Raw genomic sequence first — 15,859 nt, 5'->3', positions numbered from 1 at the left:
AACACATCCCCACTCCATCCAGCCTCACCTCCTACAACCTGCTTTTGCACATGCTTCGTCTCAGGAGATCTCTCCTGCAGAGGTTTACAGACCTCCTCCAGCTATAAGCACCAACACAGAACCAGGGGAGCAAGAACACCTTTACAGGGCTGTGTTTGCAGTCAAGATGGGAGCATTTCATCCACAAGCTTCTGACACTTGAGTGACAGCCCAAGAATCCTCCTAATCTTACAAGATATGACCCCAGAGGCACATGGACCCCCAGTCATCTTGTCAAAGCCTTCAACTGAACCAGCACTGCTGAGCCAGTCCTGTGCCACCCAGAGACAGGCAGCCAGCAGAGGTTAGCTGGGTTCAACACAAGTGACTGCAGGCAGGAAAAGCCATCAAAACTCACTGCCCTCAAAGCTAATCCAAATCTGAGTTGGAAAGTTAATTAGCCAGTTATGCCATCTTTATTTTTAGAGCTGTGAAAAAGCACCCAGACAGCTCGTCTCTGGGCACATGGGCAGGCATTGATAAATCATGGTTTTATCAACTGATAATTCATGCTCCTGACATTTCCCCAACTCCCATAACTACGCAGATGAGCAGAATCGAAGGGACTGGCGTGACACAGCAGGAGCTGCTGCAGAGCCCTGGCACCGCAGTGTGAGAAAAGCCCTTTGTGGAGCACGCATCAGACCTCTGATTGTGCCTGTGATCCAAGCACATGTGACAACAGGGGGAAGGGAGACAGCAGCCTGCTTTGTACGCCCCAGTCCACTGCCATAGTGCAGGCATTGACTATTCTACTGTAATTAATGCAGAGCTGCTTGGTTTAAAAAGGAATCTTGCTCAAGTACTTTGTACTCGCTAAGGCATCTCTGCAGTGGAGGCAGTGGTTGCTCTGCCAGTGACAGAATGGGATTCTACAGATGCAGGTTGTCCTGTATCTTTAGGCTGTCTGCCTTCATTCCAGGCAACAAGGAGAGAAGACAGGGGATGAAACTGTATGGGGAGTAGCAAGTATGAGTACAAGACAGTACAACAAAAGCCTTAAAAGAACCCAAGACAAATCAGCGGAGGGCAGTGGATTAGCAGTGTGGCTGTATCTATATTTTTCAGTTTGCACTCAAACCCTTTCCCTCCCTGCCCTGGGATAAGATTTGAGTCTGATCCCTAGGTTAGCTAAGGTGACAATTTGTGGCTCTGGCCCAGCTTCTGAAGGAGTTTCTTCAGCCAAAAACCCCACTGTGGTGCCATTTCACAAGAGAGACAGAACATGCAATCGTCTTTCGGCGGTGTCCTGGTGGGGCAATGCACTAACCCAGGCTCCAGTCAGAACTGACGACCCCTGAGCTCTGCAAAGCACCGGGTGCTGGAGGCCAGGAGCAGGACTGTGGGCAGAGCTGGGACCATGCAGTGCACTTGTGAAGGCAAAAAGAGCCTGCCCGGGCTCTCCTAATCACTAGATTTGAGAGCAGTAGTGACCAACCAGTTGCCCAGACCTCCTGACAAAAAAAGGATTTTCCTCTGCTAACAGAACTGGGAAGCCACCCTATCACATGGAACTGTACTAATCAATGGAGCAAGAGCCCCTTACCCAGTCAATCTCTCTACACACAGGCTTTAAATCCAAGTCTTGCCACTCAGCTAAGAGTTACAGGGATATCGGAGCTGGAAGAGGACCTCACCTGTGGCAGAATGATAGTCTTGGAATTGTCAGCCCACACCACTTCCACCTTACTGCTGACATCCACACGAGCCACCTGTCCAACCGAAGGCTGTGGAGACAAGAGTGGTTTGTCAGTTCCTTTTCTTGCCCAGGCACTTCAGTGCAGAGCAGGAAGGATTTGAGAAACGCATTCCCCAGCTGGAGAACCACCTAGAGCAACACCTGCATCCTACGTACAGAAACCACACAACTCTGCCACGGAGGTGGGGAGAACTCCCCTCCACAAGCAGCAGGAGGGCTGGTCTGGCAGGAGATCCTGATCTCTGACAGGACCAGTGGCCTTTCATTGCCAGCAAGGGGCAGGCCCTACATGGATTGGGGGTGCCCTCTAGTGGGGTGCCCTCAGCCCCCTCCAACACCCAGCACCAGGGGCTCCCCAGAGAGCAGAGGCATGAACAGACAAGCCATGTTGTGCCGAGTGTGCAGCAAGGAGCACCTTGCCCTCCAGCCAGTAATTTAGGTCAGCTGAGCAGGCTGGGATGTGTTTCGTGCTGTAAGAGCCACACTACACCTTTTAACACTTTTTTAGGGCAGCAGGCTCAAAAGGTGGAGGTCCTTCCAGGGGTGTTTCCTCTACAATATAAATTCTTCCGTCTTACCCCAAGGAGATTAATCAGCTCAACAAAATTAACATGTACATAGCTCAGATGAAAACCAGAACCCCAGCCTTCTGTTGCCAAGTGAAACCGGTTTCATGACAAATCCACCTTCACGGTTGCTCAGGAGCCCACAGAATATCCTTTTATTACAAGTTACTCTGAAATCCTAAGCAAGAGTTTTATGAAAAGCCCTCAGGCATATGTTCAGTACTTGTCTCAGCTTCACTCATGCTCTGCTGCAGACTGTCATCAAGGTCAAAGGATTTCAAGGTTACATCTCCACCAGACAGAGATCTGATGTGCTACTCACGACAGCAGGGGACACCAATACAAAAATCAGGAAGCTAGGGAGTTTAGGATGCCCATGTAGGGCCTAAAGCCTTCCTATCAACTTTCCCACATGTCTCCACCAATACTTGGTGGCAATGTGGTCACGTCACTGTGCCCAGGACCCACCTCGTCCTCCTTGGCCGCGGCTCCGTCGGAGTTGCCGATGCGGATGACGATATCGGTGGTGCGGAAGCGAAAGTCCGGGTGATCGGCGATGTCGTACACGCTCACATCCTCCTCCTCCCCGATCAGCTGCACCGAGACACAGCGCTACACGTCAGCCCCAGGAGGCTGCACTGACCCCCAGAACATACCTTCGGCACTTCACAGCACTTTGTGTTTTATTTTGTCCCTTTTTCAGCTGCTCCAACAGCCTGCAAGAGGCTGCTAACGTCCCTTATTGTCACCTCATCCAGCAGCATGTCACTCAAGGCACAGCAATGAAGAGAAGCAGATATTCTGTCTCATCTGCTCACCCTCACCTCAGGGTCCACATCACCATGATAAGGAGATGTGCAACCACAGTGTTTTATTCCCTTCTGAACACCCAGATTTCTCAAAGCAGTTCGCTGGGGCCCATAGGGTAAGAGTTTACTTTTGAAATGATCCAAGGCAACAGGAAATATGACAAAAAACTTGTCATTTAATGGGAAACACCTTTCCTTTGATTTCTCCTGGAGAGTTAGGAGCTCACAAATTGTGAGAAATAAGTGGGGAACAACCCCAGGCCATGTTCTGCTTCTGCATGTAAAGGGCTCTGCTCAGTTATGACAGTGTGGTCTGGCAGCCTAAGACAAAGCAGTGTGGAGTCCCCCTCTCATCTCCAACTAGACTGCAGTCTATCAAGACTGTGGAAAGTACAGTACTCCTACAAATCCCAAGGAAAAGGCATTAGGGTGACTGTGGGGAATAGTACTATGGGAAGAGGCAAGCACAACAACATGCAATAGATAATCCTCTTTCTGTGAACCACGCAAAGACATGGGGCAGAAAAATTCTTATAATTAACTCAAGAAATTAATTGTCTGTGAAAACTTTAGCAAAACTCTTCATCCATACCAGAACCTGATGATACCATGGGATGTAAATTTCCTGCCTGGTCTTTGCTACCTCACAGACATCAACAAATATGAAGCGACATCACCTCTAGCTAAGTCTCCCAGGCCCATGAGCACTGTTTCCTTCCTCAAGGACACACAATTAATGCAGAGCTGATTCCCAGGCTTATCTGTGTTTATCTGTGAGGCTTGTGTTATTTTGTGGCTGCTTTCTCTTAGCTGGTTGCAGCAGGCACTGGCTCCTGCACTTACCTCCACATCATCTCCACTGGGTTTCAGCTTGAACCACTTCACCACACAGGTACGGCCGATGTGGTCCCCGGACTGCACCACTCCGTATAACCCAGGATCCTGGGAGCTCTGAGCTTTTGGTCACAATGGCAGGGAAGAAAACAGACAAATCAGGCAAAGGAGCACAGACTTTGCTCAGTGACTCAGGCTGTCAGCTCTTGGGTTCTCATGGCTGAAGCCTTCCATTTGTGAATGGCATGAGGAAAAACAGTTCTTCCTACACAGTGAAAATTGTTGCCAAACTAGAATGGTAGAGCTGGAGCTGACGGGTAACTTTAGTTTCCACAGACTGTGTGTAACCCAGAAGACCAGTCAGACTATTACTCATCAGAAATGGCCACATAAACCAGTCTCTATTTATGCTAAGCCAGCTTTCCTGCTTCCCAGCCTGTCTTCTGCTCCCCAATGCTGAAGGTCTACCCCTGCTAGAAAAGGAGCTGAGAGCCAGATGGTAGCATCAATATTTCATATCCAGAAGCTGTTACACTCTCCTTGAACTTGTCCCATGGCCCTCACTAGCATCACCAATTGGTTTGGTGAAGAGAAATGATTCAAGAAGATGCCTCTGGATCCCAAAACTCCCCATGAAAAAAATGTAAGGGTCATGACAGATCAGCCATACAGAGAAAGCAGCCCAAGGTGAGCTGTTTGTTTCTCCCCTCATTCTGTGACAGAGCTCAGAGCTGTTGACCCTTTCAAGGTGGGCAACCCTTGCTCTGCAGAAATACTGAAAATCCTAGTTTGGCTCTTTGTCATTTATTCCTTCCCCATCCTTCCTGTCATCATTGTTCAACTTTGGTATGTAAATAATGGTTCTCTGCTGCCATTCCTGCCAAGTCAGCTGAATCACTGCTGTCCCTGTATCACTGCTGTCCCTGTCAGGTGCCCACCTCAACTGAGCACTAACAGCTACAGAGCACATTAGGGGATCCAGACTGAACAATACTTTGCAATTAAGAGCATTGTTTTGACGCCCAATACCTCTTTTGTCCACCACAAAATCGCCGGGGCAGAACTCGTTGTTGTCCAGATGATGGACAGGGATCAGCTCATTGGAGCGGATGTTTGTCTCCACGGTGCCATCCTGCCACATCACATCAGCTGAAGTCATCGTGGTCACCACTTCCACAGCAACCCTGGCAGCACAGAAAGGCACTGAGTTACCAAAGAGAACATCAGGGATCAAGATGGACCTCAGCAACACTAAGGTACGTGGATCAGCAGGCTGGGAAGCAAGTCAGGAAACCCCATGTAGAGCCCACGGAAGCAGCTACACAGCAGGCTTTGTTTTGATGGGTTCTCAATTGCCGCAGATGTTACACTGCTGAAGGAGGACTGACTTTCCAGGGAGCTCCTGCTGAGCTCACTTCTATTCCTACAGAGGCAAATTAGCATCTACCAGCACCCACTTTCTGCCCCTGACAGCAGCATCACAGGAGCTTCAAATAGTCTGAAACTTGAGATCATCTCCACTGGAGCACCTTCCAGCCTGACAGCTCTGAGGAGTCTTTGAAACTAGAAGAACACACGACTGGAAAGATAAATCATCACAGCCCTTCCAGAGAGAATAAAACAAAACAAAAAGAAAAGAGGCAACACACTGAATGTGGGCAAAGCAAAAAGGATTTTGTTTAAAAGAGAAAAGTGTCCTTCCCAGTGGTTCAAACATACACATGCGTCTCTGCAGCTCAGAGATTAAACCCAAACATGCCACAGTGTACCACATGCTGGTTCTCTGCTATGGGGCTTGACAGGGATGCTTGAGGAGGCAAAGTGCTTGGGGCAGGAGGGACAGACTAGCTGGACACTGTTCTAATGAGCCCTCCACTAATTTAGTCTCTCTTACAGCACAGAACAAACCAAATCCCATGACTTTAAAATCTTCCCTTTACACAAGTGCTGGATTTATGCTCATTTCAGATTCAAATCTGAAGATACAATAGGCAAATACAGCTGTTTGCCCCCAGCCTTCTTTTTACAAATGTCAGAGAAATATTTTTAAGATGAAGTTTTTAGTAGGGCCAGCAGTCAACAGCAGAAATTTTTAGAGAAGGGTCTGTAACAGGCCAAGTGTGTGTGTGACATGCAACAAGATGGTTTCTGGGGGACACAGGACATGCAGCTGAGGATGGGAGTGGAAAGGCTGAGTAAGGAAATGAAGCAGCCTTGTCTGCAGCAGTGTATGTGGCTTCCAACAAAAATCAAGACTTGATGTTAATAAAAATCCCCGTATACCCTCACTAAAAGATATCCAGTGGTCCGTGTGCTGCACAGAGCTGCAGCAGGTCACTCACTGATGGCAAAGCCACATGCTGAGCCAGCCCCTGCAGCCAGAGCTGCCCAGGAGCTGACACATCACATGTGGTGACCAAATGCAGGCAGCCCAAGCGCTCGGCATTTCTCAGCAGTGCCTGGCAGAACATCTCTGATGGCCTCAGCACCTCAGAGAAATATTCAACAGCACTGGCCCCTCACACTGAGCTGTGCCCAGCTGCCACAGGCACCCTTCACAGCATCAGCTGGGGGCTCTCAGTCTGTGCTGGAAAAGCCTCTATTTCCTACTCTCTGTCTCATGTTTGTCTCTGCATCTCCTTGTACTGAGCTGCCCAGATCCAGCACCAGAATTTCTTGGGGCTGCCACAGGGATTTCTCCCCACTGCCTGTATGGTGCAGGGAGCCACCAGGTGCTCTAGCTAAGCTCTCTTTAGCAAAACCTTCAGTAAAACAGAGACATTCAGTGGGGGAGTGAGATTTGAGGAGTGAACCCAGGATCCGTTCCCAGGAACTCTATCATACACTCCCATTTTTTCTCACTTGGATACTGCTCTGCTGGGCACTGTGACCTTCAAATCTAATTTCTTCAGAACCCACAAGGACTACAGGAACCACTCCCCTTGCATACAGGCAAAGCTAAATACCTACACAAAATGCGAATGAAGTTCATGACATTCTCAAACTGCTGGATCCCTTGAATACTGATAATGTCACTTTCCTAGGAGAATTCTCACATGTTCTCTTGTGCCAGTTGATGCAGGATCTCTACACAACTAAGCAGCCCAGGGAAGCCAACAGACAAGGCAGACTACTTGTCAGACATCCTTGCATCCCATGAAAACAGTTTAAACACTCCTAAATTAAAAGCAAAAGCTGCTGAGATCCAGTTTTATCTAGAAATGGGCAGACACACACAGCGCTCCCTTCCCCAAGCTACTGAAATTAATTCCTCCAAGGCTCTCAAGAAGTGAGTGCAATTTGTTCATTAAAAAACTCTAATATTAAGAAGTATACTGCTGGCAAAAATTGCACATCACTGCAGAGCAGGGTGAGGATAACAGAGACCATGGCAGCACTACCACCTGCCAGCCCAGAGCTCCGTGCTGCTCTGGAGACAGCTCTCTAGGATAAGCTGTCCACTCCTAGCATGGTCTGTCCTCAGCCTCTCTGCAGCAGCTGCCAATAAGGTAACCAATTAGTGTCATGTTTAAGCTGTGTGATCTTTATTCACCTCTTTCCCTGCACACAGAGTCTAGCACAGCACAGATATGCTGTCCATGCCCTGAGGCACAGCTGAAACGGAATAGCATCAGTGTCACGTCACGTGGCCCCAGTTTCACCAGAAGCTGGACTCAGACCAAGCTGATTCCACACAGGCCACTGCACAGTCATCACAAGATAATCACTGGCAGTTACTACCAGGTGGTGCCCAAACTCACCATCATCCTGCACCCCAGTTCAGGTGGTGCTTTACATCTGAGCACTTGGGCAAGGGAGATTTTGGCAATTGCACGTGGGTGTGGAAATGCAGCTCACCTGTCTCCCGGCTTAAACTCTCTTGAAACCTTGGTCTTCTTCTTCTTGTGCTTCCTCTTCAAGTTTTTGATGGAAAGAGGAATGCTCTTCTTGCGGCAGGTGCCGCTGCCACTCTGGGATGAGGCAGTGGAGCTAGCAGAAGAGGTGACAGAACTGGTGTCATCAGTGTCATCAGCTGCCTCATCATCAGCATCCTGCTCCATGGACTGAAGCCGGTAGTCAGGCAGCCCCTCATCCTTCAGGAGAAAGGGAGGCTGCTGCTGCCGCGCTGCTGCTCCCCCTTTCTCCTTCCCTGTTTCTTCAGGCTGCTCCTCCTTTCTCTCCCCAGGACTTGGTGCACTGTTGGAAGAGTCATCCAGCTCACACTTGGAATCAGGCTTAAGCTCTTCTGATTTTTGGTCAGCAGCTGCAGCAGACTCTTTGTCAGGGGCTTCACTGGTGCTCTGAGACTCCGGAGAGCACGACATGATCTTCACGATCTGTTTCTTCAGCAGCCGCCTCACCTGGAGAGAGCAGACGTGGGTCAGAGCTGGGCCTGAACGCTCAGCAGGCTGCCAGCCAACCTGGGGAATGCTCAGCTTTGTGCACCCATGGGGCTCTGCAAATTTCACCTGCACCAGAGCACTCTGCAAACCAGCATCTCACACTGCTCTGCTCAGGAGCAGCAGTGCACTAGCCCACAGAAAGTGAGCTTTGCTCCTTCAGCTTATTTTAAGCATGTTTTGAACTGTTTTGTTATGGGAGGTCACAAGAAGCTGCACAAGTTAATCTGTGTAACAGGCACAGCCATGCAAGGAGGTCACCATCTACACACTGATGACATCCTGTTATTCTAGGAACACCATGGCTCCACAGCCAGCAGGTACAGACCATAGCATGACTCACTTGGCCTCGGAAGCAAAAACAATTTCCTTGTTTCACCATAGCCAAGGATTTAACTGAACATTTCAGCTCCATGAGAATGCTAAGGAAAACAACATATTTTTAAGTCCCAGCTGTCAGAGCATACTTGACCCCTGCAAGGTGACACCTCTGTGTTGAGGCCCTGTTCATGCTCTCTCAAGGTGTTAGCTGCCTGCTTCACCCAGTGCAGTCAGACTGCTCCACAAGGTGACTCCTCTGCTGGCAACAACAAGCCATTACTCTTCACAACCACTTCAGGAGTCACATTTCAGACCACATGACTACCAGGAAGATCTCTGCTTTAAAAGCCACAGTGACCAGAAATGCTTAGAGAAGTCGATGCCTCCCTCAACCCCTCAACTCACCTTTTTGGCAACTGACCCTTCACCCAGGACACAGTTCCTCTCAGGACATTCACAGGTGATTTTTGCAGGTTCCACTTTGTCTGGGAACACGTAGAGGCACCTTTCTCCAAGCTGCCTTTGGGCATGGTCAAAGCACCCCAGACGCTTTACCCTGGCAGAACAGGAAAGCCATGAGCACAGAACAGTAACAGAACCCAGCAGTGCCCATGGCCTTCACAAGGCTGGCATGGCCTCACACCAACAGTGCTGCTTCAGGGGTGGCACAACACCACACTAAATAATTTCCAGGCACACAATTCTAAAGGAGAAGCAGGAATCTCACCAGGGACTGGGTGGGGATACAAAGGGTTTGGATAAGTCACTCCTCTCCCTGGAGCTCCCCCCTTTCCCCCAGAGAGCTGCCAAGAGATATTTGGGGTTTTTTTGCTGTCATTTGAAAGCCACTCCCCTCCAGCACATGAGCCCCAGCCAGGACCCACGCTGACAGTGCTGTTGCTCATCTGACTTATCTTTTGAGCTTTCCCAGCCCATTCTGGCAGCTGCAGCCTGCAGAGGGCACCAGTTACTGCCTCAGTACCAGCCTTGGCTGCAGCCGCACCCCTGAGCCCCACCCCAGCCCCACACGGAGATGCAGCCTGCTCCAAGCAGGAGTGAAAGGACAAGGGAAGAAGGAAGCTGCTGCCCGACACCATTCTATGCACCTGTCAGCTGGAGGGAACATAGCATTAGTGGGATGCTTGCCCTCGTCCTGGTAACTCAAGTGTCTGCTAAACTGATTCAGAAATTGTTATCTTGCATTTTTGAAGCTCTGGCATATGCAGGCATGCAACATGGAAAAAAAACCCACTGGAAACGGCAGCATTGTGTCTCTTCACTTGGTAGGCCTGTCACCCACAGCCTGTGCAGGGCCTGGGTGCTGGGAGTGAGAAGGGGCTTTCAAGGGATCTCACCTGGACAGCTTGTCCTGGCTGATTATCGAGGGAGGAGGGCTCACACTGTCAGTACCTCCAGGACAAAAGCTTTTAGTGATCCAAGTAACCTTTAGTTCTACCACCTGTACCTACAATGCAATGACAGAAAAGGCAATTTAACTTTTCAGAGACTTTCCCAGACCAGTGTCTCAGATCTGAAAGTTTACACAGAGGAAAGCAGCAAACCTGCTTTTATCATTTAATATGGGCAAGTGCAGTTTCACCACATCCAGGACAACTCCAGTGTCCCTACAGCCTGACTCCTGACAATGCAGAGATTCTACAGCTTTTAGCTTCAAGGAAAGACAAGTGGCTTGGGAAGGAAGTTATGGTACATATAGATCAGCAGTCCAATGTCACATAGAAATATGGTAATGGATTTGGAGCTGCTCCTTCTTTAACCCAAGAGTCAGCAATATTTCTCCCTTTTTGGACAGCATGCAGCATTAAGTTTCAATAGAAGATGTGCTCCTACTACCCTACTGATCAGCAGTACTGCCCTCTGAGTGTACTGACATGTGATCCCATTACAGGGTTCCAGCAGGGACCCTTGCTAGGATGCTCAAAAATCCTGCCAGTGCCCAATGAGAAATTTGTCACCACAGCCAGAGCACATTTGCTCTTGGGAGGTTACCATGGCAAGCTGACTCTGCTCCAAACAGCCAGCCTGGGACTGTGCTTGGCAGAAGGTGGCCATGTGTCAGGGTGTCAGTCCTTACCTCTTCCACCACCACTCTGAACTTGCTCTTTGTGCTCAGAACAGGCTTCACACCTGAGAGCCACTGCACACTGGAGAACACTTTAGATGGCCCGATGAGGACTTGTCCAGGATAGAAGCCATATGAATCATCAAAGAAGAGACCCTGTGGGGGAAATGGAGGGGAGAAAAGCAGCATAAAGGACTCCAAGATTTAATATTCCAGCATTTCCCTTCCATCTTTTGTGACCAGTAAAATTAACTATAAAGGTAAAGTCTGCAAGATGCCCATCTCCTGTAGCTCATCCTCTCCTGAAGGCAGCCCAGCAGTTCCTATAGCAACCTGCTCTGTCACATATTCAGACAGGACCAGGACTTGGTGCAGGAGAAGCAAAGGTACTTGTAAGAAACAAAAGATGCCTATTTCCACAGAGAGGTTCTCATTAACAAGGTAGCCCAGATCAGCTGGGCAAGGACATCTATCTCTCTTCCATGCTCTAATTCAACCACCTACAGCTTTCAGAGGCAGAGTGTGCCTTCACTCCTCTGTTTGTCAAATTAAGCGTGTAAGTATTATTCCTGTCTCAGGTGGATTAGTTAATATGACAGTTCTTTGAAAACAAAAACAGGACACTAAACACAACAACTGCTTTCCTAGAACTCCTTCCCACTGATACTGAGATTCAGTGTGGGGGCGGACAGAGCAGTTTAGGGTAGATAAAATACTGTGCACAAAACTGCATTGAGTCTTGTACTTTGTCAGAAGGGATAAGAGCAGTGTGACAAGATCTAAGTCAGGTAAGCACCTAACACACAGCAATTCTGAGCACAGCATCAAGAGTAACGCTGGAGACAGCCTGTGATTCAGCCCAAGCTGTGACTCCCCAGAGGACTATGTACACTTTAAAGGCAGCCTGACTCAAAACAAGCCATCTCAAAATTGGGTAACCAGAAGCTGAATGTTGCTACGACATCTATTTAGTGAGCAGAAAACCCACTGCACAACCCAAGTAGCAGAGACTGAGGTACTGGAGTACACTGAGCGACAGACCACTCCTTCTGTGTACAGAACCAGAAAACCACAGCAGCACATCCTATTGAACTGATATTCCATTTACTCTTCAACAAGCTGCCATCAAGTTTCAGCAGAAGTGCAGTTTTAGATCAAAGGGACCTTTGCTTTGAAGGCTAGGAAGGAGAAGAGCTCAGTGCTTTGCTAGTTCCTAAGGATCACACGTCATCCTCCGTCATCTCCCAACACTGCTGCCAGGAGTGCAGCAAGGCCCTTTGGAAGAACAAGCAAGCTGTCATCAGCCTTTGAAGGTGAGAGAGGTTAGGTCCCACCACACAGCAAACTGTTTTGCCCAAAAGCCAGCAAAACCTTCCCTGCTACGTGATTTGGAAAATGCCAGTATGATGGCAGGGCTCCATTCAAAGCATGCCATGGACTGCGGTAACAAGAGACATTATTTTACATGATCTGAAAACCTGCTTCTAGCAGAACACCTGTTAAACAAAATGCCTTTTTCCAGAAGAGGAACAGTCTTTGAAAGCAGTAAATTGAGTAAGAGCCTTTAGAAGCATGTGCAGATAGAAGGAGCAGTGAGTGAACTTGCCTTGACACCAGCCATCTGACAGCACATTACACAAGCTGTTTACACAGAAATCAGTTGGATGTATTCATTGTAATACCTCCTCAAAACCTGCTCATTACTAACATCACCTTTAAACTGTTACTGTTTGTGATACACCATTTAATTCTTAGGATTAATAAATGCCTACAAATTTTGCCTTCTCCTTCCCTCCTGCACAAAGAAGTTTCCAAGACAAAGTTGATCAGAAGGACTCTCAGGAGACCCAGCTGCTCACCGAGTCACTGACGTGGGGACAAACGTCATACAGCTTGGCTCCATCTTCCGTGCTCATGGAACACCTGGAAAGCAGACAGGAGACAGACTGTCACATTCCCAGAGCCATCCACCCCAAAAGCAAACAGCACCCGAGGGACTGACACTGCCTGAGCACGTCTGGCCATGCACCCAGGAGTGCATCACTGAGCTTTTATAGTCCGGAGAAAAACTGGTTATAGACAAGCTGTAAACGCATTAAAGGTATCTAAAGGTCACATTCAGCACGTAAAAAACCAAGCTAAGTAACAGGCTGGGTGCTGGACAAGATCTGTCTGCTGCAAAGGTCCCATTTGTTGCTCACACCATGCTGGGAACTAAAGGCAACTTGGGCTTATTTTCTTCAGTAATAGCTTCGTTTCCAGAGTGAGTTCTGGTGGCATTTCAAATGATTCATTAAGAAGAGGTTTTGCAAAAAGTTACCTCACTTTCCACAGCTGTGCAGGAGCTGGTACAAGATTCCAGGCAAGGTTTTAAATTGCACCAGTAACTGCAGGCATTACAGATAGAGATGTGTGGCTATTTTTCACTCCCAGTTTAACATACACCTAAGAACCTTCCAGCCTGGGTTAACTGCACAGTAACACAGTCAAACTCTTAGATGCATCCACCAATCATCTCACATTACTCACTTCTCCTAGACTCAAAGCTGGCTGCAGGATTGTGGATTTGATTGTTGTGTTTTAAACATCAATGTCAACACTCAATTTACAAGACAGATGGGTTATTCCCCAGCTGCCAGGCCCATACGCCTCTTGGCCCTCCACTGGTTCCTTCCTTCCCTTGCATCAAGAGTTTGCTGGATAAGATAGGCCACAGTAGCAGAGTGGATGTAGTGAATTCATAAGGGTTAGCACACAAGTCACTGTCTCACATGCAAGAGGAACAGAATTCAGATCTTTCTGCTGGCTTTGCAGAAATTTCACCAAATATTTCTTTCAGTATCTCTGGTTAAATCCTTCTCTAGACTTTGGATTGTGTTTTCATTTATAAAAAATTCAGTGAAAAAGAACAGCTGTTCTATCTTGGGCTGCTTTTTCATCTTTGATAAAAACCACTAGCCTGCAAGTTTCCAGAATTTCACAGACCCTTTTTTTAAGGTAAGAATTCCCCCTGCAGCACTCCTACTGAGAAGTAGTCTGGAACAACCACCCATCTTAAACAGCTACTTTTGCAGAGGAGAAGCACAGTTTAAAGACCAGTGTGCTTTAGTTCTGGAGCACTCATCTGCTGGGATTGAAAAAAATTGTCGCCTTTCAGACTACAGATTTTCCAGAGGGCTGTCAATGACTTTCAATGTTTTCAGAGAAAGATGTATTCTCTTGCTCTACATCTGAAGATTATGCAAGCAGATAACTTATCACTATGTAAATGAAGCCCAAACTGTTTCTTGTTCTCATAAAACAGATCAGGATTGTGAAAGCCAGAGGGGACAGTCTTCCACAGGAAGGAGAGAAGTACCTGGCACCATTGGAGAGCTTGAGGATAACTTGGTTCTTCAAATCATAGACCTTGCCCAGCCAGCAGTCATAGGCGATGTAGTCACCATACATGAAAGGCTGTGATGAAAACAGGAAACAAAACCTTATAAATATCACTTGTTGTAGCTGGAGCCAATTTTCATCACTAAGACTAATTTTTCATCCCAGAGGAGCTCACATCCTACTGTCTTCCCACAGGCTGTGACTTGGGATGAGTTACGACATTCCTGCTCTTTACTCCCAAATTTTCTTTCTCTCAGAGGAAAAAGAACGATGAAATCCTACCCCACCTGGTCTCTGGAAACCACCTACCCACTCAAAGAAAGAACCAGATATGTTTGAGACTGTTCCAGCTTAACAGAAATCTGCCTGACTCATCTCAGCATTTTTATAGCCTGTTTAAACAGCAGTGGTGTCGCAGCTCAGCGGCTCTGGGCCACAGCCATGGGCTGCTCTGGTCAGGTTGCTACACCAGCTTTCCACACTCAGTGCAGAAGTTCTCACAGAATTTAATGTCAGTTAGCCCTTCAAAACAATTTGGTCTCAGCAATGTGATGAGAAACACAGAACAGATGGGGAGATGAGGAGATGCTGCATCATCTTCTCCCAGGGAGGCTGCTTGCAGCAAGTTTAAAATAAAACCAAGCTGCAGATACATCTTGCACAACATGGATGCTTTGTCTTCAAGACAGATTTGAAGTACAGCAGCATCCCTCCAAACCACCAAGCCCTGGCTCCCATGTGGATTTTGGCTGTGTTCTCACCCAGATATGCTGCAGGTCTTTGCTGTTGACAGGGTAAAGGATGCAGTTGGTTCCCACCAGCTTCACAGCACACTCAATGTTGACGTCAATTACAGTTCCACACTGACTGTCCTGAAAACACAAAAGGGAAAAAGGGTTTGTTACCTAGGGGAGGTCCTACATACAGATGTATGTGTTTTGTAGAAGTCGTAAGTGAAGAGACAAATAAATTTTAAAACTAAACCCCCTCTTACCCTTCAGGTCCTTGTTCTGCAAGGGCATTTCACAAAACACTATGAGAGCTCAGAAGGTGAGGCCACTATTACAGACCTGTAGTGTTTTCTTCCCAGTTAGAAGTCTTTCAGTTAGAATTTGAAATGGCTGCTAAAGCAGAGAGTCCTGCACCTGGTCAAATAAGACCTTACTAAATCAGGTGATTAGTATTTAGTTGCTTTATAATCTGCCTGGCTCCCTGCTCTGTTCAACTGAGTGAATCTCTGCAGCTCCACAGGACCAATGTGCAGGTACTGCTCAGTCAGCAAAGGCAGGGGTAGATCAGCAACAAAACAGAAATTCTTTAAAGCTGTTTTGACTTTAACTCACACAATTTTGCAGGACAGTATAAACGGCCTTTATTTTGTGCCATACTGAAAAAAAAAAATCTGGCACCTTTGGTCAAATTTCAAGGTTTGCAGCCAGATAATTTACAGTTGGTCTAATTATAAGATGGTTTGTCATTATCTCTCTCACTTTTTAACGAAGTTTTAATCTTTTTTGTCCCAAAGAAAAGAAGGCATGCTGTCAGGAGCCTTCTGGGGGCAGCTTGGCAGGGAGCACACAATGTGCACGTTGCTCACACATATGGTGGAGGCCTTCAAGGAAGGGCTGCTAACCCAAACACTGTCAAAGGCAGCAGCTGCCGGGGCCTCCTGACAGCTGGGACAATCGATATTCTTATTTATTAAAGACCACAAGTCCATTATCAAA

General features: G+C 47.7%; 1 protein-coding gene across 2 annotated transcripts in view; it reads right to left on the bottom strand.

The window, feature by feature from the left end:
* Positions 1–15,859, bottom strand: part of UBE2O (ubiquitin conjugating enzyme E2 O) — a 62,339-nt gene that overhangs the window by 8,939 nt on the left and 37,541 nt on the right. For both annotated transcript variants that reach the window (XM_082294091.1, XM_082294092.1), the window contains exons 3-13: positions 14,894–15,004; positions 14,110–14,207; positions 12,611–12,674; positions 10,764–10,907; positions 10,024–10,133; positions 9,074–9,224; positions 7,806–8,308; positions 4,977–5,131; positions 3,957–4,069; positions 2,773–2,898; positions 1,677–1,766 (exon numbers count right to left, since the gene is read on the bottom strand). In XM_082294091.1, coding sequence (XP_082150217.1) covers positions 1,677–1,766; positions 2,773–2,898; positions 3,957–4,069; positions 4,977–5,131; positions 7,806–8,308; positions 9,074–9,224; positions 10,024–10,133; positions 10,764–10,907; positions 12,611–12,674; positions 14,110–14,207; positions 14,894–15,004 — 1,665 coding nt within the window. The remainder of the gene's footprint in view (positions 1–1,676; positions 1,767–2,772; positions 2,899–3,956; positions 4,070–4,976; positions 5,132–7,805; positions 8,309–9,073; positions 9,225–10,023; positions 10,134–10,763; positions 10,908–12,610; positions 12,675–14,109; positions 14,208–14,893; positions 15,005–15,859) is intronic.

This window comes from Coloeus monedula, assembly GCF_965178545.1.
Source record: "Coloeus monedula genome assembly, chromosome: 19".
Taxonomy (NCBI): Eukaryota; Metazoa; Chordata; class Aves; order Passeriformes; family Corvidae; genus Coloeus; species Coloeus monedula.
Note: the sequence above shows the minus strand (reverse complement) of the source record. Positions and strands in the feature narration are given on the sequence as shown.